Below are 27,209 nucleotides of genomic sequence, written 5' to 3' on the forward strand. Positions count from 1 at the left end.
GGGGTCTTTTTTTGTGTTTAGAAAGGCAGTGTGTGAAGCCTTAGTTTGCACTGAGGCTGCTGTCTGAAAGCAAGTGTATTATGCAGCTACAGTGATGCCCTTCAACATCTGGAGGACTGAGTTTACAGGTGTTGCTCCACCCTGTCAGACTGGTAAGGTCTTGCATTCGTTTTGTAGAGAAATTGTTCTGCAGAGTGCCAGGCATAGTGATCTCAGAATCACTGCTGAGGCGTCTGCTGGATTGCATTTTGAGTGAGATGAAAAATAGGTTCCAAATAATTCAGAGAATTTTAAAAGGGGGAAGGGAAAGGGGATGCAGATAAGAGATTCTTGGTATGTGCCTAAAGCCTCTTCTCTCAGAACAGTGGAAAATATTTTGGTTTATAATTTCCTCCCTTCAAAAATGCATCTTTTATAGTTGAGAGATACTGTGAAGAGAATTCTTAAGAAGATAAGCAATGAGCTCAGTGTCAAAGCCTCATACCACAGTGTATAGTAATCGGTTAGTGATGCATTTCTTTGTGGACTGAAGACAGTCCTGCCTTTGTTCCCCTCTGCCATCCTGCTTCCAGGCACTGTGTATAACAGCTTACTTATGCATACTGTATTGATGACTCATTGCTATATTAATTAACATACCTCCTGTCATTGATCCATCAAGAGGAGCAGCCTGTTTCCATATGCAGTCAATGACTGTCAAGTTATAAACTATGAATCTATATCTCATTTCTTCCGTTTTCCAGGAGTATTAACTTTTTCTAGCATATATTAAGAATAACTGTACAATGTGAAATTACTGTTGGAATATGTTTTACAGCTAAACTCACTGTGCTTGTATAGTAGGCCATATTTCAACAAAAGGAATCCTAGTTTGCATCTATACAGAATGAATAAGAAAGCATATTTCAATGTAAATTCCAGAAACATGGTTTTCATTTGTTTATGGTGTCCCATTTTGGGAAATGAAACTTCAACAGAAAAAAAAAAAAAAAAAAAAAGAGCCCAAACTGTTAAAGACTTAGTTGCAGTAAGACATTTTCATTTCTTTTCCATTACATACAGCTTTGCAATAGATACCTGCCTGAGTTCATTGCCTTTTTCAATCACAGCTACCAACTTTAGCAGGTATTTCCAAGAAGAGGGAAAGTATTGTTAGCTTTAGATTGCTTTGCATTTACATGAGCAGTAGCTTTTTACATGAAATTTTCCAGAGAACTTTGCCTTGTGTGAAGTCAAAACATAGAAATCAGCCTCATACCTCTAACCACAGAGCAGCAAACTAAAGATTATTGTCTTAAAACCCATATGTTTCCCTTCCTGGCTGCAATATCTGCATTAAGACAAATGAAATATGGAAATGACTGCTCTGCAGTTCTATAAAGTGCACTTAGTTCTTGCTTTCAACTCTTGTCCTGCTTAATGGTTTTTCCTTCTATAAATTTCACCGATGCCATCATGCTTGACGTATTTGTCAAAGTCTTAGATTTCACAAAGATATCAGGTATATAATTTTTGATCCAATGTTAACTTGCACTGTGGAGTTGGTCCTGTCTAACATGTAGAAATCTTTCTGTTGTCGTCAGGTTGGAGGTCTCAGAGATTCTGTTGAATTGGCCAGGCAGGTTTCTTTTAATAATGGAAGAGAACTGTATATCCCCCTTTGCAGCAACAAGCATGTTAACTGCTGTCTAAAAGTACGGAAGGATTTGCATTGATGTGGCAATAAAAATAGTGTATAAAGTAACCTGAAAGTATAAACATGCAATTCTGTGTAGCTGTACTGTCTGTGGCGATAGTCAAATTTGGTGTGTATAAGAAATTTGTTAAAGGAAGTGACTGTAAACGATAGTTGGCTGGAGAGCAGCCCTGGTTAGCAAGGGGGAGCTATTCTATAGAGCTACACATTTCAAATAGATCATGTGAATCCCACTTGATTAAGTATTTCCACTGTATGTTTTTTGACCTACTCCATGTTGGAAGGCTTACTATTTTTCCTCTCAGATGACAATAGGGAAATTTATGGGGAGATTTGTGGAGAGCGGCATTCATTTGGCACATAGTCTTTAATGAATGCATTGGGCAGAGACCTTTTCTAAGCTGTAGTTTAGAGCCCAGATTCACAAACGTTTGAACTTAATTGCTGCTGGGGATGTTATGTTCCTCCCTCCAGGTTTCAGGAAATAGTTCACAAAACCTCCCAGTCAGAGAGAGGTGTTCCCTTGTTTATAACATGCCAATTAAAGCGCGCTTTTTTTTTTTTTTTTTTTTGTAATTTCAGCTACATTGTGAATGTAGCAACTGAGCCATGGTGCTTGAGGGACAGGCTGTGGGATGAAAACAGCCTTCTTGAAGCTGAATCAAATCACATAAATATAAGAATATTTTTTTTCTTTGTCATGTGGAATCTTCCCATTAAGGGCTGTAGAAATAAGACAATAATCTCAGTAAGTTTATCCTCAGAGTGATGCTGCAGGGATAGATCTAGTGCTTTAGATTTGATTTGTGTTTTGTAAAATGAAGTCTTTGGAGTATTGTAGCTCCCAAATGCTTATAGTCTTTAAGATGACTATATGTTGGTTTTGAAAGGATTTTTTGGCTTGATGTTCCTTCAGGCTTTACTTTTAGTTTTTAATAAGGAGAGGTAGGTTGCAAAATCAGGATTTTAAATCACTGCTGTAAATCAGTTTCTGGTAATTTTGAGCCAGTTTGTAATGAAGGCAGGAATCAGCACCACAAGGCAGAATAACGGAGTCTTCCTAAAATTCTGTGAACATTTGAATGTGTAGTTTAGGTTAAGAGCCCATCCCAACCTCTCTTATAAGTTGACAACTTCTCTGGAGTTGTCTTCTTAGTGCAACTTCCACTGAATGCCTAGGCTGGGTTTGGTACTTGCACAACTTAACTTTGAATTCCGTGGGGGGAAGCAATGTGGGTCGGGTGTTGCACTCTCTTTTGTAAGCTGTCTCCTCCTGCTCAGCACAGGACATTTAGTTCCCAGGGTTCGTAATGTGATTTAAAAAGGGCTTTCATTTAAAGACATTACATGAAAACAAGATTACAGAAAAGTTAAAATGAGTACCTGAAAGAGAACATCCCAGAGGTGTTTCTCTTTTTGTGTACAGGAGGTGGCTGTTGGACGTCTGGTACACTTTGCTTTTGCTTTAGGCAAAGAAAGTTAGGCAGCTGACCTTACTACTGATGCAATAAGCACTTGTTTTCTAAAACTGAGCTACGGGACCTCCCATTTCCTTCTAGAAACCTTTCAGTTCTGTGATCTTTTTTCAGAGCTCCTATTCATTTTTTTTAATTTCTCTGCTGCTTTCAGCTGTGGAAGTGCTGTAGTTAATGAGAGCTTGGAAGCTCTCTGCAGACAGCAGGTCCTTTCAGAATGGTTCTGTCAAATGCCTGCCTTCCTTCACTTAGCTCCAGTCACCTGAGACAGGTAAGTCAGGAGCTGTACCCTGTGCTGACCAGACCTTGTGATATGGAGGGCAGCCTGCTCCAGGGGCTGACCAGGGTTGGAAAGCTAAGGAAGAACTGACCCTGCGACCTCTCCACGTTGGTCTGCCTTTCTGACACTCAGAAGGGTAAGCAAGGTCTGACTTTTGTGACTAGCTTTCTGACGAAAGCATCTGGTTTTGAGTGAACTTGTTTTGCCCGGTTCTGTTTTCATCTGGGCAAAAAAAAAAAAACCCAAAAGAAAATCAGGAAAATGCTAAGACTCAAACTGTGGGATGTGCTCTGGTGGTCTGTAGCTTCTCTCTATTCCTGTGCTACTGCTGTGACGGCAAAACCTAGTAAGAGTGCCCTGTCACATGTATCTATACATGTGCACCCCTGTCATGGATTATAAAAAGAAATGTGACTGGTCAGGCATGCCTTCATCATTAGAAGTGGCCACTGTGCCACTAAGAATACTTGCACGATACCTTCCCTTCCGGATATTCCTGAATCTTTCTGCTGGGTCTTTAGTGTTCAGAAATCTAATCCAAATGGTGTTGAAAGCATGGCTGTGCATGCAGTTCCTGGCGCTGGTTTCAGAGGAGTAGGGTGGTGCAACAGATCCAAAGCCCAAAGACACCGATGAGAAGGGAGAAGAAAACCATTTCAGAAAGTGTGGCAGAAATAGAGCTGGTTTAGTAGCAGATCAAATTATTCCCAAACAATTTTACAGACATTTAGTCTAGATTATTTTTTTCATGGGGAGGGTATGAGAAGAAGAGGTAGAAGGAAATTTGAAATTTAGAGCAATAGTTTAATTAAAGACATTATTATAGAGAGCTAGTTACAACTCATTTAAAATATATGCGAATGAGATTTTTTTCCTCTGTTTTTTTCTGATGAAAATAACGCTTTTCAGTTTTCTGTGTTTCAGACAGTGCTAACTATGATTGGTGTTTCCACTTAGCTCTCATTAACTTGGCTTTAACTGTTAGGTGGGCAGGATGTAAGAGAACATGGACCCCATTAAGAGAATAAATGGCTATGCAGCAGCTTTGTAGTTAAGAACTTTACGTCGTATTGTATAGGAGCAAATCTTGCCATAGCCATAAATTCGTATTTTCATTAATGAAGTCAGCTAATTACAATGTTAATGCACTGTAGAAGGGATGCTATCTTTTTAGACAAGGTACTTCAAAAGGATTTTATTATTATTGTTATAATTATTAAAGAGCCTGCCCCACGCTTCTTTAATTTTCCTTTTCTGGGAAAGTCCTGAAGTGTGATTCTTTGCTTCTCTTCATGAGCACAATGCAATCTCACTTTCCAATAAATATACTTATTTTTTCCTCCTTAGAAAACAATAGTAAAAAGAGCATTGCAATATTTGTTGGACAGTTCATGTCCTGCCCTACAGTAGTGTCCATGGACTTGGGGCTGTGGGTTTTTTTGTTTGGTTTTAATACAAACAGCACCTGCTGATGCCCTTTGTTTATAAAGGTTTAAAAATATAAAGGAGTCTTTATTGTTTAAAGCTTCAATACTACTGGTTTGAATTGCTTCACTGTAAAGGCTTCTGTGTTTTTGAGAAGGTAAATGACCGAAGTCCTTTGATTGAACAGTGGAAGAACAAGGCATGGATACCTAGGTGGCCTGGGAAGACTTTCTGCAAGCGGCCACCTATTGCTTGGATAGCTATTAGAAGACAGACACGAGGCAGCTGGAGGCTAAGTTGCTCTTTTCAGTATGGATATCCATGGTGGTAACTTCCGTGGTGACGGTAGTCATCTTGGTAACCTTCCTGGTATCCCTGGTGATAGCTATGGTAACCATACCCACCATACTCATCATCTGGGCACTGCATGCCGAGGGATTGTTGAATTGTCATTTCCTGTCGCCGAAGCTGCATGGAATCAATCAGATCATACACGATCGCCATAGACCACATTGGAGAAGGATACCAGGATTTGACGTTTCCGTCTTTCCCAACTAGAAGCATGGAGAAATATTCTGGGCTAATTTGGAAATAATTTCGAATGTCTTTCACCAAATTAGCTGGGATATCTTCTCGGTCTACAGTAGAGCTTCCTAGAAAGTGATCACATGAAAACAGCATTGGTATTTTGTTTAGGCAATGATCATGGTTTGTAGGTAAGCGAGTTAGCAACGTGACATAGGATACAACCCAACAGTTGGCAACATTAAGATTCTTGCCATTTACAAGTTCAGGATTTCCTGGTTCCGAAATGAAACTGCTCCACTGTGAACTAAAGATGTATTTTCAACAGTTTGATTAGGTTTGGTAAACGTGTCTTAGGCTGAAGCTACTAGGGTGGCACACCTTTTTGTCACCCAACACACATGCACTTCTTTGGCTTGTATGCAGCTTGGCTCACTGGTTCACGTAATGCAGAAGGCATATGTGAGAAACAGTCACAGTGAAAGAAATCACAAGAATTGAAGTGTGATAGTGTGAAGAACTGCAGGATGAATTTGCTGGGTCATTTATGGCAGTACAGAGCCTCACTCTTGAACTGTCATGTGAGACATGGGATGTGGTAGGTAGTATGTCTACTATAAAAATACATGTTCTAGCACACATCTGGTGAACTGCAGGCTTATAAATGAGAAGTCAGTGCTGGGTAAATGAGTAGAAACTGTAAGGCAACTAGGATCAGTGGACACCTATACACGCACACACAGGTATACACACATGCATATGCACAGTTGGCTTGGCAGCTGGACTCTTACAAAGTGGCGTCCTGCCTTGCAAACTTGTTGAGGTTCTCTGAAGGAGGTCAGCAAGCAGGTGGCCAAGGGTGGTCTGGCTGGTACAAACTGCGCGGATTTCCAGAAGGCTTCAAAAGGACCTTTGATAGCTTGGTTGAAAGGTGGGAGTGAATGATGGGTTCCTTGAGTGGAGGGAGGTCACCAGTGAAGTTTGTGATTGGTAGTGCTGCGACTGGTGCTGTTCAGTGTATTTGTAAATGACGGACATAAGGAATGAGCAGGGAGATGAGGAAGTGTTCTGAGAGTGTGGGGATACTCAGACTAGTAAGGGCAGGGGATGATTGTGAAGCATTGCAGAAAGCCCTTGTAAGACTGTGTGACTGGTTAATAAAATGATGGAAGAAATTATCTTCAGATTGAAGTAAAATGATGCACATGGTGAAAATTTTGCTAACTCCACATAAGAAAGATGGAGTCTGACCGTTATCACTTGGCAGTAAGATCTTGGGGCTATGAAAGAGAGTTTCACGAAAGGCTAGTTCAGTGCTCACTAATGGTCAAAAGCCAAAACAGATGTTATAAACCATGAGGAAAATAATAAAACCCAAAGCAGAGTATTATTACGCCACTATGGAAACCTATTGTTTGTGTGCATCTTGACCACTGCATGGAAGTCTGGTTCTCTCATCTCAAAAGAATATGGCAGCACTGGGGGAAAGAGTCAGAAAGGCAACAAGGTTGGTCACAGGTTTGGAATAAACTCTGTGAGAAATGACCAAGTGAGCAGAGGCTGCAGTCTGTAAAATAAATGGGTTGGGGGGAGGTCTGCAAGATTGTGACTGTCACTGCAGGGATGGATAGGGATTAAGTCTTTACCTTTTTCCCCACACAAGAGATAAGTGGAATCAAACAAAGCTATAGGGGCCATGTTTGGGACAAATCAAAGGTACCTTGCGGATCTGTAGAGGTTCTCACAGGAGGACACATGCTAGAAGTTTACTTGTCTGATCTCCCGTATTGAATTCACATTAATTGAAAAGAGGTCTGTTGATCGTAACAAATAGGAACTGTAGCCAAGGTCGTGAAGTCCTTCAGTGAAAAGTAAGCAGAGGCTGTAAGAGTTTTGATGGAAGAAGTACGATACCTGTTTCCTCTGTTGTTATTCTTCCTTAGGCATGGACTTAATGTTTATATGCGGTAGAAGGATAGGATACTTTCACGTACAGAGCAGTCAGAGTGGCGATGGGACAGATAAGCTCCTGCCTGCCTTTGTGCCTCCACTGATGGAGGCGGTTGTTGGGATTAGGTAGCCGAGGAACTTGTAGCATTTGAAATGTACCCTGACAGGGAGATCTCACAAGAGTAGCTACCTGAAAGTAGCCTGCTGGGATGCAAGTGGAATACTTAAAGGGGGCTTATAAGAAAGATGGAGAAAGCCTTTTTACCAGGGCCCATAGAGACAGGCCAAGGGGTAATGATTTTAAATTGAAAGAGGGTGAATTTAGATTAGATATAAGGATGAGTTTTTTTAGGATGAGGGTGATGCGACACAGGAACAGGTCATGCAGAGAAGTTGTGGATGCCCCATCCCTGGAAGTGTTCAAGTCCAGGCTGCACTGAGCAGCCTGATCAAGTGAAAGATGTCTCTGGCCCATGGAAGGGGAGCTGGACTTGATGAACTTCAAAAGGTCCTTTCCAGCTCAAACCATTCCATGAACATGAATCAGGGACCCATATAAGAGAACCTGCTGAGTCTGTGTTCCGTTAGCCCTGCAGACGCAGACTCCTGAGCGTGTAAAAGGCTCAGACATCCCTTTGTCCTTGACAGCATGGCAGGCAGAGGAGTGTACCTGGGACTGTGGGAGATAAAGACACGAGATGACTTCCAGATGATATTCGGGCTTTTCTGTCCGGAAGAAGCTATATAATATTTAGCATAGGAACATCAAGAAAGCTTTTTGCATCCTGTTTCTTAAAAGAAACAGAACCAAAGAGAAAAACACAGTTATACTCAGCCCTCTAAAGAAATTACAGCAAAGAAACAGCACTATGTAATGCCCTTCATGCGAAGTACTGAAGAAACTGGGAACAGTCACTCACCATTAATTGGATACAACTCTAAGACGCCTCCAATATCTTCTCCAAGTCCTAGCAATTTGAGGATAGTTATATGTCGCAGACCTGTGGAGGAAATGAAGGAGAGTTTGAGTCAGACCAGACCTTTCTGCTTGTTCTTGGGCAGATTTTAATCAGCCAGGTCTATGCATGCTAAATTAGGGCCCAGTCTCAGCCAGCCCTCTAGGAGGAAGAGTCACTGGTTTCTGTGGAGGCTTACATCACCTGTCCCAAACATGGGGATAAGCTAGTGTGTCAAGTAAACGTGGCATCAGTTGCATAAAAGCTGTTGCTAGTGTCCCAGGGATGACAGCACTTGGTGTGGTTCTGTAGCATAGGGATACAAGCGTCAGACACAGCAGTAAATTGCAGAGGCCATTCCCCAAATGCAGAATGTTTCTGCACTGCTTTGTTCACCAGTAAAGTTTTTACTTGTCATACACAGAGCAAAGAAGTATTTAGAGGTCATATAACCTATCACAGTTAAACTCCAAATGACTGTGGGGAATAGCTTGTGACAGGTGTTTGCTTCTTTCATTCGTTCTGGGCAGGGGCTTGAACTGTTGCCTCTGCTTTGGAGGCTGTCAAACCTTAGGGGCTGTCAAAACTGTTTGTGTAACATGAGTTCATGTTATCTACAAAATCTTTGATGTAACTCTTTTTACAACTTGGGGGTAAGATGCCTGGAAACATATCACTTAGTTAAAACACTCATTGAGGACAGATGCTTTAGGAACTCACTGGATCTCCTTCAAGCTGTCCCTAACCAAGGGTGGAGACAATGAACTGTTTTGGTTACATTCAGTTCTTCAGAAAGCAATTTACAGTGGTCCGTGTCAGCTTACTTTGGTAGTTACCAAAGGAGATGACGCTGATGCTTGGAATGAAAGTCAAGTGATTATGAATAAACAGTGATACTGTGCAAATCTCCCTTCAGGCATAACTGAAATGTATTGAAATAGCAGCTTTCGAATGGGACCTGTTTCATTCTGTTGCAGGAGTCTAGTCCCTGTATGGTATTTGCATTGCTCAGAAGCTAAGTTAAGGAGTAAGTCTCTCTGGGCTTTGTAATGGAAAGAGCAAAGTGTTTCTGGATCTTGCTCTTAATTGCCTCCTGGACGAGCCCATCTCTCTCCACTGACTATGTAGCTGGATCTTAAGTACCTAGTGAGGGGGATGGGAGGGCCCTTATTGGATTAAAGCAGCTTCCATTAATATTTTTACAGGTATTGGCAATGAAGCAAGAAGGAAAAGAAAAAAATACCAATGCCCCATGCATCTCCTTGATACCTGGCCCATTTCTGAGCTGGGTCTTAGAGGACCTGCCCTTCCCAAAGCACTGTACTGGTGTCATTAATTTGTGCAGTAAGAAAAAAAACCCCGATTTATATCCTGAAGTACAAGCCCGAAGAGAAGCTTTAGAGGCTTCTCTGCCTTACAGAAATGATTGCAGGGAACACATTGTTTAGCTGTCTTAGCTGTCAGGGTGTGCTGTACTACCTGCTTAGCACAATCTTTTCCATTTGGGTTTGGAGTAGCTACAGCAAACTTTTCAGTTGTCAGACTTCTCAGACTGTCTGGGTTCAGACTTGAGCAAAGGAATCTATCGCATCACCAGGAAGGATGTGGGTTTGAGGAGCAAGAGTATAATTTCTTTTGGCTCACCAAAATTGCAGGCTTGTCCACTGAGAGCAGCAAGCTGCTGGGAATAAGCCCAGTCCTCATCACTGGGAGCAGATATCACCACCAGCCGCCTTCTCCATCGGAACCTGAAAAGAGAAGAGAGTGCGACAGGGCATGGTCGTGACACATAACTCGAGCCGTCTCAGCGCTTTTGTTTTCTGTAGGCTGAGATATGTCATACCTCTCACAACCTCTAAGTAACAGCTTGATGGGAGATCTTCCCAGTTCTATCCATCACTGGGAGAGGATAAAGCTTGTTTTGAATTTTACGACTCCAAAATGCTCAAAGAAACGTCTGCAGTTTTGCTGCTTCACCTAACCAACACTGCAAAGCTTGTGATCTTTGCTGAAAGCCTCCTTCAGTAGTTACAGCAACACTGAGAAGTGTATGTTCAAGAGAAGAAAGATTCCTGTAGAATTCCTCACTAGACATTTAGCTTTTACGTCATTCACCGCTGTTGGAACTACACAGTTATTTTGCAGTCCAAGGGCTGTCTGAGAATTAGGGTGTATCTTCATTTCAGACATAACTCATATTTCTGTGTAAATACTCACTGACCTCTTTTTCTTCTGTACCACACTTGCTCGAAATACCTTTAACACGGTTTTAAATCTGAGCTTGTTTGTTAAGTACGTGGCTGTGTGAGCCTGTGCCTATTTAAGGCACGCGTGGGGCAATAAGATAAACCGTGGATATTTCTTTAATATGGGATGCCCCATCTAACCAGACTTTTGCACAAGGAGCACCTTCCATTGTTCTTTCAAGGAAAGGCAATGCCATAAACTTTTAAAAACTCTGACTATAGAGGGGTTTAATACTCTCCAAACAACCTCTTTTTTTGAATAGATACTTCTTCACTAAACCTAAATAAATCAGATTTATAGGAATTTGCAAAGCTGCAGGGATATTTTTATAGCAGGAAATGATCTTTTAAATGGATGCAGATGTTACTCCGTTATAATAATAGCCTTCCTTTCTGCAGCACCATGTGAAGATCTCAAAATAAAGGCTAATGCAATGGGTCAGTTCTGTTCCACGTGAGGGAAGCAGAAAATATGGCGGGACTTGCTCAAAGTCATAGAAGAAGTTGCTGGAAGAGCAGGGGATGCTGATGTCTTTGTCTTGTTGACTGACTGATACTGTGTGTATCAGTCAAAAAAGTGACTTTCACATTCAAAAATTCCACATTCACATTCAAAAAGTGAATCCTTGAAAAGCAAGGATTTGGAGGACTCTAATTTTAATCTGGGCCAGGAGAAACAGCAAAGAGTCCTGGGCATGTATATACAGTTATGTGAATAGGAATGCGAAGCGTTAAGCATCACATACATGATGTGAAGAAAAAGAGGGAAATCTTGTGGTGTTATACTGCAAAATGGGGAAAAAATAATCTTTGTGATATTTTGCACAGCAAAAGCCCCTGGCTACCTGTAAACAGTGACTGAAAATGTCATTTGGGTGAATTGGATCATACTTTGTCTAGGGCATAAATCAGGATGGAATCTTATCTGTGAGCTGCTTTAAGCTACTTTTAATTGCTTTCTGGGTTGTTTTTTTTTTTTAGCATCTCCTTTAGAGATGCACAGAGCTGAAAAGGGTTGAAAGCCACTCAAGCTGTTTATCCCCCTGCCCCAGGCAATCCCTGTACTTGGTGTCCTTGTCTGGGGCTATGTCTTACTGAGAAATTAATTCACTCTTTCACAGCTGTTCGTTCACCATCACTAATGTACAGATTTATGCCTTATTTCTGACACCAGAAGCCACAGGCCAATACTTCTGTCCTGGCAAACCTGCCAGACCCTTCCCCCTGTGTGCATCCTTTCTTCCTCTTCTACCTATTTTGCATCCCATTTTTGTTTGTGAGCCCAGGGAGCAGCACAGCCAGTGTCTTAGTGTTACAGGGAGACTCCCCACCCCACCCCCCGCCCCCCCCGCCCCAAAACTCAAGGATACTCCTGATACATATGGCTTTTAAGCATCACCCAAGCCAGCTCTGGCTCTCATGGTCCTCTTTCATTCAGCCATGCTTGTTAAGAACAATATTTGCCTTATTATTATTGACCTCCCCAATGAGCAAAACACCAGGAAGATGATGCCAGGACTCTTGTTCAGCTGGGAAGGTAATCTTGGACAAAGCTGGAATGAATTTTGCTGGGAATCTGCTCTGTTAATGTGGCTAGTGTAGTCCACCCAACATTTAAAGCCTGATGCTTCTTTCACAGACAGCAAATGCGTTCTGTGCAGTGGCAGTTCTGTTTATAGATGCAACATTCTGCATTTTTCCTGCCTGTTTTTCTAAAGTATGTTTGTTACTAGGGCTGTTCTTAAGCAAAGAAGGATCTGGGGCCTGTCATTTCCCAGCATACAAGCTCTTTCTTGTGTTGGTCAGCAGTTTCCAAACTGTGGTTGTTCTTGGTGGTCTTGAGGATGAATCAGTGAGACCTAAACAGGAGGTGCTGGGGTGGGTGGGGTGGATCTTGTTAAAGGTTCTCTTTCTGTTGAAGTGGCCATCGAATTTTAAAATGTTTATGAATCAACAACCTATTCATTCACCTGTTGCTCCTTTCCTCCTCAAGTCATAATCCGTCATGCCACCTCCATTATTTTTATAGCCATCAGGCATTAACAATGTGTTCCCATGGATTCTGGCAGTAGGTGAGGAGGATGCGGTAGTAACAGGTAAAGCCTAGAGTAATGGGGTAGCCTTAATTTCATGTAGATTATCCTGTGACAGAGAGGGCTCTAGCTGCACAGCTCTTCTTTGGATCTGAATTCCCACAGTCCAGACATGTTTATTGCCTGGAATTTAGGTCTTGCAGGTAGAGCAGTAATGTGGCATATAGAGACTGTATAAACAGACCTGTATTTCTGCGGAAGGTCTCCCAAACATTTTGCAAGAGACATCTGCAAGACCTTTAATAATATACATGACTAATACTGGCAAAGATCAACTGTTATCTCAAGCAGGATAAGAAGGAAGTTACAGAGAATTAATTACTGATTCGATCTATGTGGAAGGGATTAGAATGGGATTAATGAGATTGTGATGGTTGATGATTGAAACACATAAACACTGTGCTTCATGCATTCAAAACACTGAGCTAACATCTGTGAATTAATCCTTATTTGTTCTTCTAATGCAAATTAGCATTATTATCTCCATGGTCATGGGGGGGGGGCGGAACTGAGGTACAGAAAGTCAGTGTCCAAAGAATGTGCAGTCAGGAAACACAACACGCGTCCTGACTTCCAGTGCTCTGTACAAGGGTGCATTCAGCTAGGGCTACATCTCTGTATTTGCTTAACACTGTAAATAAAAAAATCACAGAAATAGTAGGATGGGTATTTTTCCAGTAAGAATAATTATTAGAACTAGCAGCAGAGAGGAACAGAAGGTAATACCTGGATAAGAAGCTCTCAAGGGATTGCTTCTTATCTTCTTTGCAGACAATGCCCTCTTTTTTCTGCCTTTCCATGTCTTTAATTCGTGACTGGAAGGTGTCGATCAAATCAAACACAGACTTCATTGCTATGGGTACTTCATAGTATTGCTGTTAAGAAAAAAGAACAGATGGATAAAAGGTTGCACGTGCTAGCAGTCTTCCTGCATGTATCACAGCACTGTAGGTTATACAGAGATTCAAGTATTCCTGTTTTCACACAGGTTACAAGGTCTAGAACAGATTAGAAAGCGTGGGAAATATTACTGGTTTTGCAGTCAAACTGCTTTTTGGAAGTGGCATGTTTTCATTATTTGCCTAATGTGACAAGGCCAGGCCATTGCAGGCAACAAATTGTCATTATATTCTTTTGTAAGGCCATTCAGGTTGAGTATTGTCCATAGCAATGTGCTCCCATCCCACTGAGCAGCCAAACTGTGTGTTTTAGAATGCCAGGCACTACAATAAACCCCCAACAAGTGGGGAGTCCTGTTCCTATGGTGTCAGCTCACCATTCCAGCAGAAACCACAATTCCTGAAATCTCCTAACTGCAGAAAATTAAGGTAGCTACCTAATTCCTGAAAATTGCCCTTACTATCCTTTTCTTGTCCTCCGGCAATGACCAAGTCCTGCATCAGTCTCTTACGTGCTTCACATGCAAGCCTGTAGTGTAATTTCCTAAAGTTTTTCTCTTTTTTCATATTTTCCCAATGCCTTTTCTTTCAGAGAGTCGAAACCCTCACCTTGACTTTCATGTCAGTGTCCGTCAGCACCATGAAGAAGTCATTGTAGGTCATTCCGTACTCTTTCCTCAACTCACTGATGAGCTGCTGGTCCACAAGATCTTCATCCTCTATCACTTTCATGGGCTTTTCGTTATCTTAATGTGAGACAAAGGAATAGTCATGGAATCACACAGCACTCTGCCTTTAATTTCACCTTGAAAGAAAGGGGGAAATTAATTTCCCAGAAGCCCTTTTCCTGCTGCATAGGCAAGATATTAAAAAGCATCAGTATGGCACTATGGCTTCTAACTGTCCAGTTTTCAATCCCAGTATTTTCTGAAAATCAGCCTATCCTAGGGCACGCGTCCTTTAGTATTCAACATTTCTACTTGCTTTTGAAAAATCTTGGTTGCCTTGCTCTTTCCTGGAAAGATCTGTTAGATTTTTCCAATATGCTTATACATGTACATGCATGTACTAATCATTTCACCAGCTCCTGAAATGCAGCCACTTCAGGAATAGAAAATAGAAACTGTTAAACAATTTAGGACAGGAGCTGGAAAGCACCATATCCAAATAAAACAGCATGGAGAATTTGGGTCAGTACAGCATAGCTAGAACAGCTTGAGGTTGGCCAGGACACTACCGTTAACATTGCCAGTCTTAAAAAATTACATGGGAGGTTTAGTGACTACAAGAAACCAGGAACTGTGTCATGAGTACTGCAGTCCTAGCTCTTCAGCTCTCTCTGTAGCCTGCTGTGGCACTTCTCTTCCATCTGCTTGTTGATGCTCTTTTCCCATTCTAGCACACTGACAGGAAAATAATTAATTTTGAGAAGGATTTGTACCTGCTCTCTGCTGTACCCTAAGAAAACATTCAGAAACAGTTGAGGAGAAAAAGACCTCTAAAGACAGAGATTTGAAGCATGTACAAGCCAAGCCTGTGGAGATGCTGAGGTTCCTTACTTCCCCTGGATCCAGGGTGTGTTAGGGCCAAATCCTGAAAGCATCCATGTCATCAGCTCAGCCTCAGCTGTAGCATCCAGCACTGCGCTATACAGCTGCAACGATGCTGGAACAGGCATCCGTATGCATGCGAGCCTGGAAAGCTAAAGACAGGCTGAATCACACAGAAAGTGAAATGTCACCTGGGCACCAAAGAGCTCTCTGCAAATGTTACTTGCTTATGCCCTATGACACCACTATAAATATTTATATCCTCACTTAGAAATCCCAGCCACGGCCCAAGTGACCTGCCTGCAATCAAACAGACACGGCAGCTGATCAAGAGCTAGAATCCAGAGGTACAGCTTTCCAGTCCCCTGCTCCACCGTTATTCCTCAGCAAATAGAGATGAGTTTAATTGATCCAAGTTGAGCACACAGCAACAGAAAAGATTTGATTCATTATGCTATAAGACATTTTAAATAATTTTCTAAATATCCATACTATTTAAGGACCAGACTGATCTGATTCAAATTTTGCAGTAGATCCAATCTGTATAATAGATTGTATGAAACTTCTGAGTTAAAACTTTGGGAAGATGTCTGAATCAGAAGCTGAGCGTTACGTTTCAAACCCTGGATCCACTTCTTACAGAAAACAACCAACCAACCAACCAACCAGAAAATGTTATAATTTAGTCAAGCTATAGAGGTAATTTACATGATTTTACATGGTTATGTGTACCACAGTTGAAAGTCTTGTAAAGAATTATAGGCAATGTTATAAATTCTCCGTTGGTTGGGTTGCTGGAGGGGCTAATTGGTTATTCACTTCATAAAACATATGTAAATCATGTATCAGTGCTTCATAAGTGAGATTTCTATGTCACTAATGGCAAGCGTGACCATTAAAACACAGACCAAAAATTCATACTTCTGCCTGCAAACAATACCCTACAAAAGGAAAGACTATCTCATTGGCCTATACGGAGGTAGAATAATGCAAAAGATGCTACTGTGAAATGTGATGGAAAACAGCTGTATGGTGCGGTACCTCAGACCAACCGACCCATGGCTCTCCTGCTTTCAAAACATGTAAAGAAGAAAGTTAAATTACAAGAATGATACAGAAAAATGTTTCAGGGGAGGAAAAAAAAAAAAAAAGCCACAAAGGCCAACCTGCCTTTCAAACTTGGAAGTGATTTCTAGGGAGAAAAAAAAAAAAGAAGCTAATCTAATCACCTCTTTCCAATTCAGTACTCATCCCTGACCTCTACCTCATAAAGGACATCTGGGATCAGCACGAAGAACGATGGGAGCTGAGACTGTCTGCTGCTACCTGCAAAGTCCTCGCTCTCTTTGCTCTTTCTAAAAAGGTCACTGAAAGAGTGTGGAAGCTTTTCTCCATGCATCTTTAGCAGCTAGACAGGCTGGGGAGGTGAGTTACTCTTTAGAAATAATTCAAATCAGGTTGCAAAGAAGTTCAGCATCTTCTTGTAGCAGTCCAGTGGCCTACTAGCCTAGGTGTTGGCTGTGATTGTAAGGCAGGCGGCGTGGGGCTGGTGTTCCGCTGACTAAAGCCCTGTTCCCATGAGCTGGGGAAAACGGACCCCATGGCTAACTCAGGGTGAAGAGAAGACCTCTGCAGTGACACTTGGCTTTTGTGTCGTTTCACTGGGAAACTGGGAAATGCTTCTTGGTTTCGGTATGATCTTGACCAAACGGTGTTAATGAGCTCTCTTTCACTCCCTACTTCTAAATGTGTGAAATTTCAAGAGAAAAGTCTTTTCTGTGGACTTTTCTGTTGTTGTCATTTGTATTTCAGTCCCGGGATGCAGCACTACAAGGGGACCTCATCATGCTGAGTGCTAAGGCTTCTTGGTACAGCATAAATATTGTGAACAAAATGTTTCTTAGGAGCTTTTGCTGCCTCTGCTGCTGAGTGAGAATGAGCCGTGAAGAGGCCCTGCGAGCAGGAAGGGTTGGAGAGAAGGGGAGGTAGAATAGAAGGATGTCTGTATTATTCAAAGTTTTTAAAAAAGCTCAGGATTTGGTGTTTTTGGCAAAAATGTAAGGTGAACTTAATGTAAAGCTTAACTAACACCCTTCAAAGTCTCCTGCTTTTCTTCAACAAGTTAATTCCTGCTGTGAGAATTCAGCTGTTACATACACTTGTGTGGTTTGGGGAAAGTTTGGGTGTAAATTAAGTTTGGAACAGGCTGAAAGAGTATGGTCTATGTCAGAGTCAATGCCTGTTTATTAGCCAGACCGGAGCTAAATATAGTCCTAAACTGTCCACTGACAGGCAGATAGATCTAGGTACACAAAAAGTGACCTTGAGTAACCTTGGCATGATGTGGAAAATCCTGCACCGCTCCAGATTTGTCAGGGAGGTGCACAAATGGACAGTCTGGCAGGGTTTGTGACTCACTGTCATTCGGGGACACGAGGCTCCTGGTCCCCCCTAGGTGCTGTCCCTCTGAGCGTAGCACAACTGGAAGCCAGACAGAAAGCTGTGATGTTCTGGCCTGTTGTATGCCAGACCTGAAATACCCTGGAGGTGGTGGGATCCTCAGCTTTCTGTTCCATCACACATCTCTTCTCAAGGCCTGGTAAAGCCAGATAAACTTCCAGAGGAAAGATGCCGTGGACTTATAAGCAAAACTAGCAGCTTTTATACTATTTCTTTGCCTTTGTCCAGCACAGCGTTGGCTGTGCTGTTCACCTGTAGACACAGCCAGCAGTGAGTTTGTTTACGTGATTCAAAAGTGCTTTGCTGGACTGGGACCTGAAGTCTTTGTCCAAACCCTACCGTGACAAAAGGAAAGCTTCTCACTGGCTTTGCTGGGTGCTTCCCCAGGACCTGAACAGTGATACCAGTTGTTTCAAAGCTGCCTAAGAGAGATGGATGCCCAGTGTCACCCGTCTACATGGGAACGCTGTATGTAAAGAAGGTGGTACTAAATATGGGTGAACGCACTACTTTGCAAGTCCTGCGTAATCTGCTTTATAGTGCCTCCAAAATCTCTGTCTTCAATAAGATAAACCTCTTTACAGGAGTCAGCAATAAGCAGTCGCACTGACGGGCATCTTGCTTTACAAGTACTGAGAGGGGATAAGACTTCAAATGGTAAACCTCTTAATATCGGGTACGCTGGTGTAAATTTGTAAGGTTGTCTGTAGCTAGAGGCTATTGTTGAAATCTTCTGAATTAATATGTTTACCATTACGGAGGGAAAAATAGGTCTGGACCTCCCCTTACTAGTGGAGGAGAATATTCACTACGTGAACATACCAAAATCAGCTCTTAAAGCTTAGGAAAGTAGATCCTGGGAAGGAAAGGAACTCACAGCAAGGGGCCTAACCAGCATGCTTCTCTCTGTCCTGGGTTTAGCCATTGAATCCCCTGAAAGATGAAGATTTTTCCATGACCTTATGAGGAGTGCGAAGGCTTGAGGAAATGTTATATGGCAGAGTGGGGAGATAATGGTGTTGAACTTCAAAGTAGGATTAACTTGGGCCAAGTTTTGAATATAATCTCATACAGTTCCCTTCAGAGTTTCCAGCCCCCTGTCTCCTCCCCTCCATGACAACAGCCGGTTTCTTTAAACAGTGTTTAAATTGTGCTAGCCAATATCTAGCCATCCATGGCTGATGCCTTGCAAAAACCAAGGGGGGGGGGGGGGGGGGGGGCATTGTGTTAGGGCAGCCATTTAGTTAGACAGCCAAGTTGGTATTCAAAATATTGGTAGAGCTGAGCCTAATTTCCTTTTTCTGCCCCATGCCCTCATCGCATTTTTTCTGCCTTTTCACTGTTTCACTGTTTTGCTGGCTTTAAGAATTCCCACAAAGAAAGCTGAAGGTGCTCAAGTTACAGCACTGGAAACCTAAACATGGAAAATAACAGAGACACTTCTGTAAATACAAAAGTTAGTAGCATGGAAGGAGGAGGAATGGGTTCAAAAGTGCAACTGGACCACTACAAATAATCTCGCTTAGATCTTGACCCAAGTTGGGGAGATTTCTCCCTTTGCTGTTTGTATTGTGCCCATGAGATGGAAAAAGATTATTAAAAAAAAAAAAAAAAAAAAGAACCTAGCTGGAAGTGGTCAATTTTCATGCTGCTGTTGTTCATGGTGCCAAAAATTGTAATGACTGATATCTTCCTCGTTGCCATCTTGCAGAAGCTCTCCAGATATTCGTCTCGCTGCTGTACATACATGGTGTTGTCCGCCTTGGGGGTTGTGATCAGCTGGTTGGTGGCAGAGACAAAAGAGCTTGTTTAGTGTAAAGAATGAAGCAGATGAGTATTTTACTGAAGGAGAACTAGTCACTGCCTGCGAACTGGGCTTTCTTTTCCATAGAGCTGTTGACAGCTCTGTAGCCTTATTCTATTAATCTGTGTTTGGAGTGTACCTTTAGGCCCAGGTCTGACCCAAAGGTATCCAACCAGCCACAGGAAAACCTTTGGAAGCACAGCCAGCTGGTGGCACCGGCTCCTCCGCTGCCTCTCCATAGTGCTGGTAGAAGAAATGGCACTAGGTTTTACGGAAAACCATGTACTTTCCTATTATCCCTTGCCCTGCCAGTCCCACCAGATCTCCCTCACAGCCTCCAGCGGTGCTATGAATCTAGGAATCCCCCTACTCACTCATGGTGGAAGCACTGGGAACATAGCAGCAGCTCTGGCCTCATCCCATGGTCCAGGCAGGGCTCCCGGTGGCTTTTTAACTGTCATGGGGTGAGTACAGCCGGGGCTACCTGAATACTTATGTAACTGATGGGCATATTGCTATGAATTGCTAAGGCCACTGTGACCCCATCTGAAAGCTGCTGATTTAGCTTCTCTTTGTTCTAAGCCCCTTTGATGTCTTATGGGACTTCTGTTTGCTGGGAAGGCACGGCTATGGGGGAAGAGCAGGAGGAGGAACAATTACATCAACAAAAGTATAAAAACCTCTACAGAGTACTTATTTCAAAGCCTCCTAACAATTGTTAAAAAGTTTAAGGCACACAGCTTAGGTCCTCCATTTGCAAATATTCCAGGGAAGGTGTGTGTGTAACCACATGCAGTGGTCCCATGCAGCAGTTCCCAGCAGAAGGTGGAGAAGAATGCCGCAGCTCTAGTGATGTAATCATTCTAACTGGCAGCACTGAACTGCAATCAAGCACCTGCCACCGATCCCCCAAACACAAAAGATTTGTAAACTGGATCCAAATTTTATGGCTTAAGGTCATAAACAATCACCGGAATCCTTTAGTTGCAAACTTATGCTTTATTCTGGAACAAGTGTGATCATCTAGCTGCCGCCTTATGTTTGTATGACCCGGAGGCTAATTTTTATGATATACCCCTTATAAATCCCGTTCATCAATGTACTGAAATGTAAGAGGCATTTCTGGGCTTGTGAGATCTGACTCTCATTTATGCAGAGGCCCCCTGGCATGACTACAGTGGTGGGACATGCAGGTGAATGAGAGTCGGACACAAAGAGGATTTGATTTCTGGGCCGTAACATGTAACACATTGCTTTTAAATTGCATAGAAATGCTTCAAATGAAAAAAGGATCATGACAAGGATTTGAGGACTGAGATCAAAACCAGACCATTGGTTTGTATTGTCCTCCTAGTTTCGGAGGCCATAAACAGGAACGCACAGTCGAGTCTGAATTTGATCCACTTCATCAAACCTTATAGAACATTTAAGAGGCAAAGCAAGCTTCAGAGCTCTGTGCCAGGACTGTTTTAATCCAGGCAGTATAGACATTGTATCTGTCTGTATTCGCATGCACGTGTGTGTATGTACACGTGCATATATGTGCACGTGGGTTATATATGAACTGTCAATCAGCATTTCATCACCACGGAGAAATGAACAAAAAACTCAAACTCACTAAACTAAGATTCCTCACCATTAGTGAGACAGCAATAAAATCCCCCTATACAGAGGTGAGGCTGAAAGCCCATGCATATTTTTTTTTGGTTTCTGGAGTTAGTTCCTCCATTTCTCATTAATTGAATTTAACCCAGAACAGCCTTCAGAATTCTGGATGATTCACACTGAAATTAGCAATCTGAAATCCTGAATGATATGTAGGACTTAGAAACCCCATGTCCCTCTCAAAAGACTTTTGGGAGAGGACTGGAACCATGTCCTTGGGAGCCAGTCTATTAAAGCGGCTGAAGGACGAAGAATAGCAAAGCTGTGTGGAGTAACTAGGGTCGCGCCGCTTCTGCAGCAGTGTGGGCTAATTCTCTAGGGTGGGAGTTTGAAGACTCATGAATGACCGAGTTCGTCTAGCTGGAAGGACTGACCCTAAGGGAACAGAACAGTTTGATAGGAAGGGATGCAAATAGGCACATGTGTGGATATAAAGAAGCTTGAGAAGTTCTTTGTTTTCCACATGTACCATGCGGGGCAAAGAGTAGAGTTCAGCCACCACTTTTACTGATGAGCAAATCAAATCTATTCTCCAAGAAACTTCAGAGCAAGCAGGCTGATGATAGTATTAGATACTGGAAAAGCGCAGCATGGCATAATCATTTGCCTTCAGTGAGTTTTGGCCTGAAAACCTGGGATTGTGTAACTCTTTTTTTTCTTGGAGATCCAGCTGAGAAGTGGCCTAGTATCAGAAGGTTCAAATTTCAGGCCATCCTTAAAGTTGCCACGACTGTGTTGGTGTAACGAATTAGCAGCCTGACATCTGTGAGCTTTGCTTTGGACACTTTTTGTAGCTTTATTTTTATTTGTCCTGATGCTACACATATGCTTGGAAGCCACAACGTTGAGATGTATGACCGAATTTCAAAGATCCCAAATTTCTGTACAGTTTCTCTCTCAGACCTTTGATTTGTCTAAGTATTAGTTAACAAGTAACTAATAGGTGTTATTTGCAAAATTCAGTCAAGTTCAGATTTTTCAAATATCTGGCTTTTCCCCACTTCAACATGTTGGCGAACACAAGTCTGCTAGCTCTGCAAAGCCCCTACAGCTGGAAGAATGGGGAGGGGGAGAAGAAAGGTGCCTTCTGCTCAGGTCTGTGAATCATCGGCAGAGTGATTAATTAAATTCTAATGATTAAAATCTTAGCTTGGCATCTTAGCTATCCGATTTGGAATATGGGGCATGAAAGTCAAAGCTATGTTTGTGACACTGACTGTTGGACAATAACTGTGAAACAAGCCAGCTTGCAGTGGAATAATTGCAAGAAACCAGCTCCCACAATTATATTTTTAAAGAACTGTTTTTCAAAGTGTACCTTTCAGGGTATGTGCCATCTGCCAGAAAAAACATTTGTACTACAGCTAAAACTGTTTCCTGTCCCAGGTGAAGTGGTTTTTTTAGATAAGTAGTTGGAAAAACATACAACGCTATTAAACCCTGAGACAAGTAACTCCAGACCATGCTGAGTTTCTCAGGCTTGAAAACTTACCATAGTGTAATAGTTTAATAAAAACAGCAGGAGAAAAAAACAAACCAAAATAAAAGTTTGCACAGGATCTCTGAAGATGCCTAGGAGATTTGAATGCCAAATTCCCATCAGAAAGGATAGCAAATGTAACAACCCTACCTCAGGGCATCTGGTCTTATGCGCCTTTGTGCACATCCTCAGTCGGACATGCCCTCGTACTGCCAAGCCACCTGGCTTGCTCCCAGTTTGAGGACACCAGCACCAATATAAAACAGGTGTGCCAGCTGGCAGGACGTGCTGGGCATCGACATGTGGTAACATTGGCAAGTACCCCAAAGCGATGAATGGATGTAAGCCACATTGGAACCTCATTTTGCCAATCATTACTATACAGATCCTGGCATCTACATATCCCCTGGCAAAAAAAAAATAATCTGACGGCTATATGGTGGCTCGTGGAAGTGACTGGGAAGAGGTTGTAGCCTAATTTCTGGCTGATTGATGTGCATACTGAATGTAAGATTTCCAACACAAGGCTGCAAAACCTTCCCTGTTGTAAGTGATTGTTTGGGTCTAGAATTTTTACCTCTTAAACAGAAGCACCAAAAAAGAATAACACAAAGCCACCGTAAACTTTCTGTTCCGCATATTCCTACTAGGAGGGAGATATGACTTCATTTAGGTAATAAGATTCAGATGAATGAGTTACTTACGATGAGCCGCCTTTTGCCTTCAAAATATTCCAGGAGGTCAGTCACCAATTTCCTCGGAGGCTGTAGGAAAGGCTTCTTGTTGGGCTTGGGGAAATCCTCATTCTCAGTCCTACTCCCCTTCTTGTTCTTCTTGCTACGGTCTTTGTCCTGCTTGCCCTTTTTCTCAGCTTTGTCCTTCTTGGACTGTTTCTCACTCTTCTGAAGCTTTTCAGGTCTGTCCTTCTTCTTCTTCTTCTCAGGTTTATCCATTCGCTCATGCTTCTTTGATTCTTTTCCTTTCTTTGGGGGAATATTTACTGCTGCAAACTCTTCCTCTAAATGGGAGCTAGCAGGCTTGCTTGGGTCGTATTTATCTTCATATTCATTGCTCAGTATCTTTTCTTGGGCCTTCTTTTTTGGTGGTTTATTCTTAGTTGGTTTGTGTTGCCCTGGTGTGACATTCAGGTCCCTATGGTTATAGTCCTTCCTGTCTGTTCGGTTATCTTTAAATCTACCCACATTTGCCTTTGTGTAGTGCACTGAGGGAGCTGTCGGGACTTCTGTGAAGCTGTCATAGCGGGCAGCTTTGCTTGGTTTCCGTGTGGCCGCCGGGTGTTTCTCTGAGTGGCTGCGCTGCCGGTCCCTGCGGTTTGCCTTCCACACAGGAGAATAGAAGTCCTCAGAGGCTGTGACTCGTGGCGTGGTGGCATCGGGGGCTACTGGCAGCCTGTGGTACTCTGTGGTGGAATGTGACTTGGTGGTCCAGGTCCTCTGCGTGGTGGGGAGGGGTGTAGTTGTCGTCATAGAACGGCTTGCTGTGGTCACCGCGCGGGTTGTGGCACGCGTGGTTGTGGTGGTGGGAGGGAGGGTAGTGGTCCTTACTGTAGGCAGGGGAGTAGCCACGGTGGTTGTCATTGGTTTTCTCACTGTTTTGGTCCTCGTTGGCTGATTATTGTTCTTCCTTGGCTCATCTTTCCTTGCTGACACCTGGACGTGGCCACCACCACCAGGGGTAGGCTGGATGCTGCCCCCGTTGTTGCCTTCCTCAACCACTTGTCCCTCCACCCCAGCTGCTTTGCAAGTCTGGATGAAGCCCTTCTGCCTCATCTTCTCAATTTTTCTGATGGGGCTCTGATCAATGACTTCATACATGGCTTCTAGCCTGACTGGGTAAGGGTACCTTTCCTCCACCTGCAGAGTTTTCTTCAACAGCACCATGCCAAATTTCCCCTTCTCCAGTTTCAGAAAGCTCATGAGCTTAGGGATGAGAGCAGGATCTAATGGCTGCTCCAGGATTTTTCCTTCATTGGTTATCCTTCTGACTTTTCCCCCTTCCTCCCCTTCTTCATGGAACAACACGATCTGCTGGATGTGCCTCTCAGCCAGTTCGCAGTAAACATCATTTTTCAGCAGGCTCATCATGAGCCGGTAGTAGCCCTCAGAGGCGTGGGGTGCAGAAATGACCCACACCCGATTTTTCCCAGCAAAGCTGGCCAGGACATTGGGGGAACTTGACCCTGAAGGGAAACGTACCGCTCGTGACTGCGAGGCAGAGGATATCCCTTCATCCTTAATCATCTCGGACTTGGTGTATTTGGCTGCAGCTGTGAGTCTCTGTACCCATCTCGTTCTGGTCCCCATGCCCCTGGCCTGGGAACGCGCTTCCCCTTGCAGGAGATTGGCAGGTGTCTTTGGAGGTGCTGAAGAATACCTCTTGGTGACAGGGTGTTGGGGATTTGGGCTCGAACTCCTCAGGGATGCTCCAGACCTTCTCAGGAGGCTGCTTGGAGTCCTGTAAGCCGGGGGCACTTTCCTAACTCCGTGGCTCCCTCTCCCTGCTAGCCTCCCTGTCGTCTCAGAGCCACACACTAGCCACGCTGCCCACAGCAGGGCTAAGCTGAGAGCTGGCCTCCAGTTCATTGTGCAATCCGCTTGAGGGAAAGAGGAGGAAAAGTAGGATGTTAACAGTATAATAATACCTTGCACAAGCGATAATAAAAGGCAAAGCACAGGCTGGCTAGTGTTTGTGATTTAAAAGTGCTGATTACACCTGATTCCTGCCCTGGTGGCTTGGTATGGTTTACAGTTATTTTTGGAAAGGCACAAAATGGATCATTTAATGCAAAAATGAGATCATCCATCTGTAACATGGCTCTGTCTATCCAAAAGGACACAGTGATCTGCATCCTTCTCTCTCTGTCTCTCTCACGCTCTCACATACACACATGCAAACATGCACAGGGAAAGGGTCCGGTATGCAGAACAGAAAGCCAAGAACTGGACTTGAGACTTACACTCTCAGGGAAGTTCTCCTTCCAGAGATGAGGTTTCACGTCTTTTTCCTTTAAAAGGAGACCAATGCCATACAGCTTTGCTGCTGCCCGGTGATTTATCTTTACGCAGCCCAACAGGTCCCAGAGCCTGTCCGTCTGCCCGTGTAACTTTTAACTTTCTTTTTTCTTCACCTTCTTGACAAGCGTGATGAGGTTAGCGGAAATTTCCTTTGGGATCTCTGCTTCTCCATTTACCTGCAGGTCTGGCTTTTTACTGTACTGGTTACCCACACAGGCACGGATTTCATTTAAGAAAAGGGAACTCCCAGCTGCTCCAAGTCTCTCTCTTTTAAACTTCCCAAGCCTCCTTTTCACTCCTTGCTTCCTCCGTCCCGTTTAGCTCCTTTGTTTCCAGGGACGAAAGCATTAATATATTTTCCAGGCTGAAGAAAAACACAGGAATGTGATGCTGGGGGAGGAAAAAAAAAAAAAAAAAAAAAAAAAAGAAGGACGTTTCCCTTTCCCCTTTCACCACACTTCAACAAAAGCAAATTGTAAAAGATTCGTCTTTTCTTCTTTCCTTTCGTGGCTGGCCACGGCCCCAGAAGTGTCAGGGTAACCCCAGCCCTGCTCCGAACCAGCCTCAGACAACGGTGGCCACTGGAAATGGGGGAAACTTCGCTCAGGATTTAACAGCTCAGCAGAACCCGCCTCCTCCCCACTCAACAGGACAGGGGAGGGAGGAGGAGGAGGAAGGCTCTGGGGGCTGAAACGCTGCACAGCATCACAGAGCACTTCAGAGAGGGTGACTCCAGCCTTAACTCTTTCCTTCACACGTCCCAGCTCCCTGGCGCTCCCCAAGCTCCTCGTTCTCTTTCCTCCCGTTGAACAGACGCCGCCTGGCTGAAAAGCAGTCCTGTGCAAAGTGGGTTTCCCCATCTGTGTCAGTAACAGCTCCAGTATTTCAGAGTTATTGGGTTTTAACCCCATTATTTCTGCCTCCCGTTTGCCCTTTCCTTGTTTGTTTTTCTTTCTGGGAGTTCTCCAGAGAAATCCAATTTCTCTTCACTTTCCAACCAATTTCTTTGGCAGGTCTTCATGTATGTCGGTATAGTGTTTTCTGCAAACATCATATGGGCATGGCTGTTTGTTAATTTGCACTTTTTAAAGAGATCACAATGTTTACATTGTTATTGTACTAAAATTAGAGTCGTATGTATTTCCCTTGAATGTGCACTAGCAGTGAAAAAAAAAAAGAAAAAAGGTGCAAAAATCCCTACGGAGACATAGGTAAGGACAAGGTCACGTCCTTTGCTCTCCCTTCATGGTGTAAATGACACCATTCTATTGAGCTGATGTAAACGGGCACAGCTATGCTGCCAGCACCTGGTCTTTAGCCAATTCACACCGCCTTCAGTGTGTCATGCGCCTTCAGTGTAAAACACCACTTCATTGTAGGTGATGGATAACACTCATAAACATCCAAGACCTTAATATTACTCTTACTATTTTCCAATATTTCACTTATTTACAAAGATGCTGTTACGTTTCTGTGATAACACACTGGATTTGACCTCAGTTGTCTTGGGGGGGAGGGGAGGTTTACTTTCTATTTCCCTTGAAGTTAATGTTTCAAGGATAAAAAGCTTTCTTTTCTTTCTCTCTTTCCTCATTTGCTTCATTTTTACTTTAAGTTGTCCAATGCACTGATAAACATTAATAGTGGTTTTGTTAATATGTGTCCGCAGT

The 27,209-nt window shown here is 43.1% G+C and overlaps 1 protein-coding gene and 1 long non-coding RNA gene across 2 annotated transcripts in view; one reads left to right on the forward strand and one right to left on the reverse strand.

Moving 5' to 3' along the window:
• Nucleotides 1-1,018: 1,018 nt before the first annotated feature.
• On the reverse strand, nucleotides 1,019-26,222 carry CCDC80 (coiled-coil domain containing 80). The gene is made up of 8 exons (XM_056338990.1): nucleotides 25,482-26,222; nucleotides 23,209-25,118; nucleotides 19,178-19,334; nucleotides 14,155-14,291; nucleotides 13,373-13,521; nucleotides 9,952-10,055; nucleotides 8,272-8,352; nucleotides 1,019-5,529 (listed from the first exon to the last, which is right to left on the reverse strand). The coding sequence occupies exons 2-8, from the start codon at nucleotides 25,105-25,107 to the stop codon at nucleotides 5,183-5,185; spliced, it is 2,874 nt and encodes a 957-aa protein (XP_056194965.1). The 5' UTR covers nucleotides 25,108-25,118; nucleotides 25,482-26,222; the 3' UTR covers nucleotides 1,019-5,182.
• LOC130149414 (uncharacterized) overlaps nucleotides 3,353-27,209 on the forward strand; it is a 132,899-nt gene continuing 109,042 nt past the window's right edge. The window contains exon 1 of the long non-coding RNA XR_008821914.1: nucleotides 3,353-3,442. This is a non-coding gene — a long non-coding RNA (uncharacterized LOC130149414). The remainder of the gene's footprint in view (nucleotides 3,443-27,209) is intronic.

Source organism: Falco biarmicus, chromosome 5 (genome assembly GCF_023638135.1).
Source record: "Falco biarmicus isolate bFalBia1 chromosome 5, bFalBia1.pri, whole genome shotgun sequence".
NCBI classification, from domain to species: Eukaryota; Metazoa; Chordata; class Aves; order Falconiformes; family Falconidae; genus Falco; species Falco biarmicus.

Bases quoted from the DNA above. Each gene is read 5' to 3' on its own strand.
- CCDC80 (XM_056338990.1), bottom strand. From the start codon at position 25,107: ATGAACTGGAGGCCAGCTCTCAGCTTAGCCCTGCTGTGGGCAGCGTGG. The intron at 10,056-13,372 runs GTATTACCTTCT...TTCTCTTTTCAG, and splicing joins CTTGAGAGCTTCTTATCCAG to GTTCCGATGGAGAAGGCGGC. The intron at 5,530-8,271 runs GTGAGTGACTGT...ATCACTTTCTAG, and splicing joins AGAGTTGTATCCAATTAATG to GAAGCTCTACTGTAGACCGA.